This window comes from Poecilia reticulata, linkage group LG2, assembly GCF_000633615.1.
Source record: "Poecilia reticulata strain Guanapo linkage group LG2, Guppy_female_1.0+MT, whole genome shotgun sequence".
Taxonomy (NCBI): domain Eukaryota; kingdom Metazoa; phylum Chordata; class Actinopteri; order Cyprinodontiformes; family Poeciliidae; genus Poecilia; species Poecilia reticulata.
The window spans coordinates 20878364-20881997 of record NC_024332.1 but is presented as its reverse complement, the minus strand read 5'-3'; the positions used below and the strand labels follow the sequence as shown (position 1 = coordinate 20881997).

The following is a 3634-nucleotide window of genomic DNA, read 5'->3' as shown; positions in this document are numbered from 1 at the left end:
TCGACATGTAATTTGGAAGTTCCAAGAACTAGAGGTTGAACTCCTGGAATCAAATCTGCTCCATCAGAAAAACTATTAGTCAAGTTGTTTGTTCCTTATCTGTCCAAACAGAGACTCTTCCCMAAGTCTTGGGCTCCGGCCCTGTTCCTTTGCAGGCCATCAAGAGAAAAGACGGGTGCTGGAACTTTCTTGCACAAAAGCTCAAACTAACATCTTTCCTCTGTTTAGTGATTGTTACTCCACATTTCTCCAAATTTGAATTCCGTCCTGACATCTAGGTCAGATTGACCCAGTCCATTTGACACAGTACATTTCTTTTAGGTTAAAACATATCTTAGTGCAAACCGGTCACAATATAATTTTTAACTATTAATATAATTATATTCCTCTACACTGGTTGCAGCATCACCTCAACCTGCATCTGTAAAGGAGGAAGGAACAGACACAACTAAAATAAAAACAAACCAGATTCTGATCCAGATTAATCAACTTTATTTCTGAAGCTGATCAATAAAATCTGATAAAATCAGAGTGACTTCCCGTCATCAACAGGAAGTGGAGAGCCGAGGTCGTTCTGTCCTCAATCGACGACCAGCGAGTTCCTGATGGATGGAAACAGCTCAAAGAAACCCTGGGGAACAAGCAGATAGGAAGTGGAGGTCAAACCACAGGAAGTGGAGGTAAAACCACAGGAAGAGAAGGTAAACAACAGGAAGTGGATATAAAAGCCACAGGAAGTGGAGATGAACCCCCATCAGGASACTCTGAGTGACTAAGAGCTGAGTGAGGATCTCCATCTGCCGARTGATGAGTAGTAAATGGGAGGTCATGGTTGTTTACGTCTGTTTCCCAGACGACGGCTGGTTGTTTAATACAAACACAGGCTGACTGCAGATCATGTGATCATCAGCGGTTCAGCTAAACCAGCTGCTCCGAGTCTGAAACTCCTTCATCCTCCAACTAACTATCAGACGGTCAGTGGCAGGAAAAGATCCAGAAGACAAAATACAGTCAGGTGTGAAAACTGTGAAATGCTCCTGCAGCCATGAGAGGCATGGAAATATCTATGAGTCTGCAGCRGGTTTATTTGKGAGATTAGACATGTTTAWTAAAGGTTATTTACAGAGTTACTATGGCAACACCATCAGGTCAAAATGGCTGCTGAGCTTTCAGCTGCTTAGCCCAGAGACTGGTCACCTTGGACAGGTTGGCGTTACCTTRAACAGGGCGGTGCTCTGCAGCACGCTGGAGGTGCAGCACATCTCCCGGATGGAGTGCATGGCCAGCTGCGGCGCTCCGATGTCGGCCACGGGAACACCCAGCCGCGCCGCCAGGATGGGGCCAATGGTGGTCCCACAGGGGCTGTCGTTACGCACCATCACATCCTGCAGGGGTCACACGGACAGGAAGTCTTACTCTGAATGGACTCCAGGGATTTAACATGGGTTAGTTTGTCCTCTAGTGGTCGTTACGGTGAACTGCAGGTGGCTGTTGGCCTGAGCTGAATGATTTAGTTTACTGTTTCAGTCGGTACCATCGTTGCTTCTATGTCTACCTTACTTTATTTATACCAGAGGATCACGTTACATTGCTTAACTAATCAGAGCTGCGGAGGAGCACTGATTGAAGGAGCTCCACTCTTAGCATGGATTTGAACTTGTGTCTTTAATTACTTCAGCAAAGCTCAAAGTTTTTACCAAATTCTATAGTCTAAATCTGCTCCTTAGTTGCATCTTTTCGGGGTTGGTACTGCCTCTAGTGGTGTGGGGGTGGYWACACAGCTAATATAATTACATTACTAAATCAGAACACCGCAAAGTATTTTGTGTGTCGGATGTAGATCTGATATAGATGTGACCTGTGATCCATCAGGTTTGAGGTTAACAGGAAGTGGGTGTGGCTAACAGGAAGTGGGTGTGGCTAACAGGAAGTGGGCCTACCTGCAGYGGCACGCCGACGCGGCTCGCCACCTCACGGACCACGCAGGCGGTGACGGCGGTKGTGGCGTAGCGCTGGTTGCTGTTGAACTTGATGACGGGGCCCTGAAAGCAGAGAGTGCTTCAGTAAAAGCTGCTCCTATTGGACGGTGAGACGGCCAATCAGGAGGCAGACTGACCTTATGGAAAGCTGGCCGGTGGTTCTCTTCATGCTTCTCCCTGAGGAAACAAGCACAGCTCCAAGTTAGCAGCTGGCTGGTCCACATTTACCTAGCTAACAACAAAGACTGGATCCAGCAGCCCGCAGCATTATGCTGCCTCCGTCAGCAGGATGCTGCCTGAAAGCCTGGTCTGAACAGAGTGGATCCAGCTGTTGCCGTTGAATGATTCATGAGCAGACTCTGACGTGTAGTTGGGGTGAATGGCGTGCGCCATGTCGGCGCTGATCATGAAGGAGCGCGGCGCCGCCTGCTGGAAGGCGCTGGGGTTGCTGGCGGAGGCGGCCAGCCGGCTGAGGATCAGCTCCGTCAGGTTGGACTGCGCACCCTGGGCGCTCTCTGACCCCACCTACAGAAGACGCAGAGGTCACCAGGGGACCAGGGGCCAGGTCAGAGGTCAAAGGTCGGGTGAACTCACCTCCTCGTTGTCGAACAGAGTTATCATCCTGATGTTGGGGTCAGAGGTCAGAGAGTCGGCTCCGCAGGACTCCAGTAGGCCCTGGAAGACGGAGGAGATGGAGGAAACGCTCTGCAGGAGGTGGAGCTGCAGCTGCAGTACCGGCTCTGACCTGCAGTGCGCAGTAGCAGCTGTGCAGGTTGTCCAGACGGGGAGAGAAAATGAACTCCTCGTAGACTCCTCCTAGAGCCTGCAGGGAAACAWGGAGGTCAGAACCTGCTGGTTCACCCGACCAGGACGGCCCGGCTCTAAGCATATGCAGCGCGGGCGCCACAATGACTTTCAATTAAATTCTGCTCTAATTCAGCTGCAGAGCAAAAATATATTAAATAAAATGTCTAAGAATAATAATAGTAGTAATAATAGCTATAATAATAATAAAAATATACTTTGTTTCTGCAGACAACTGAGATACATTCCTGCTGCTTTAGCATAGTAGCAGCATGTAGCATAGCCGCTAGCACAGCTACTCAATATGTAGCTTAGCCATTGTTTTCATTCAGCTGAACCTTCAGCGGCCTAATCAAAGGCCGTCCTGCTCACAGTGAYGTTTAGTTTTGTYTGTTTCACTCAAACCATTTCAAATGTGAAGCAGAAGCAACAGCAGGTGCCAACATGGCAGCCGGCCCGTTTCTGATGGCGCCCACATGGCGGGTTGTGAATGTTTSATCTCCATGGTAACCGACAGGAAGTGCAGACTCACCGCCGGCTGCGTGTCGACCAGACATAGCTCGAAGTCCAGCAGAGAGTCTGGCTGAACGCCCAGCTCCGAACACAGAACCCTGACCAGGGCAGGGTGGTGCTTGTCAGCCTGGACCCAAACAGAACCAGGATCARAGCTAGGATCAGAACCAGCACCGGGCCAGGCGTCATGAAGGAACTGGCTTCACCGTGTTGGCGGCAGAGGAAGTGTCTCCAGACGAAGACGACCCGGTCTCCAGCTCCTCCTGGACCGCCGTGCCGAGGATGGGAACCCTGAAACAAACACGGTGCGTTCACTGTAGCTGGGAAATCACAGACAC

The 3634-nt window shown here is 50.0% G+C and overlaps 1 protein-coding gene across 1 annotated transcript in view; it reads right to left on the bottom strand.

Moving 5' to 3' along the window:
• Nucleotides 1-475: 475 nt before the first annotated feature.
• The window catches only part of dnpep (aspartyl aminopeptidase), a 10448-nt gene continuing 7289 nt past the window's right edge, over nt 476-3634 (bottom strand). The window contains exons 6-14 of the mRNA XM_008396423.2: nt 3503-3595; nt 3316-3423; nt 2725-2802; nt 2574-2654; nt 2344-2504; nt 2117-2156; nt 1941-2042; nt 1218-1385; nt 476-631 (exon numbers count right to left, since the gene is read on the bottom strand). Of these exons, the coding sequence (XP_008394645.2) occupies nt 581-631; nt 1218-1385; nt 1941-2042; nt 2117-2156; nt 2344-2504; nt 2574-2654; nt 2725-2802; nt 3316-3423; nt 3503-3595 (882 nt within the window). The 3' untranslated portion in view covers nt 476-580. The remainder of the gene's footprint in view (nt 632-1217; nt 1386-1940; nt 2043-2116; nt 2157-2343; nt 2505-2573; nt 2655-2724; nt 2803-3315; nt 3424-3502; nt 3596-3634) is intronic.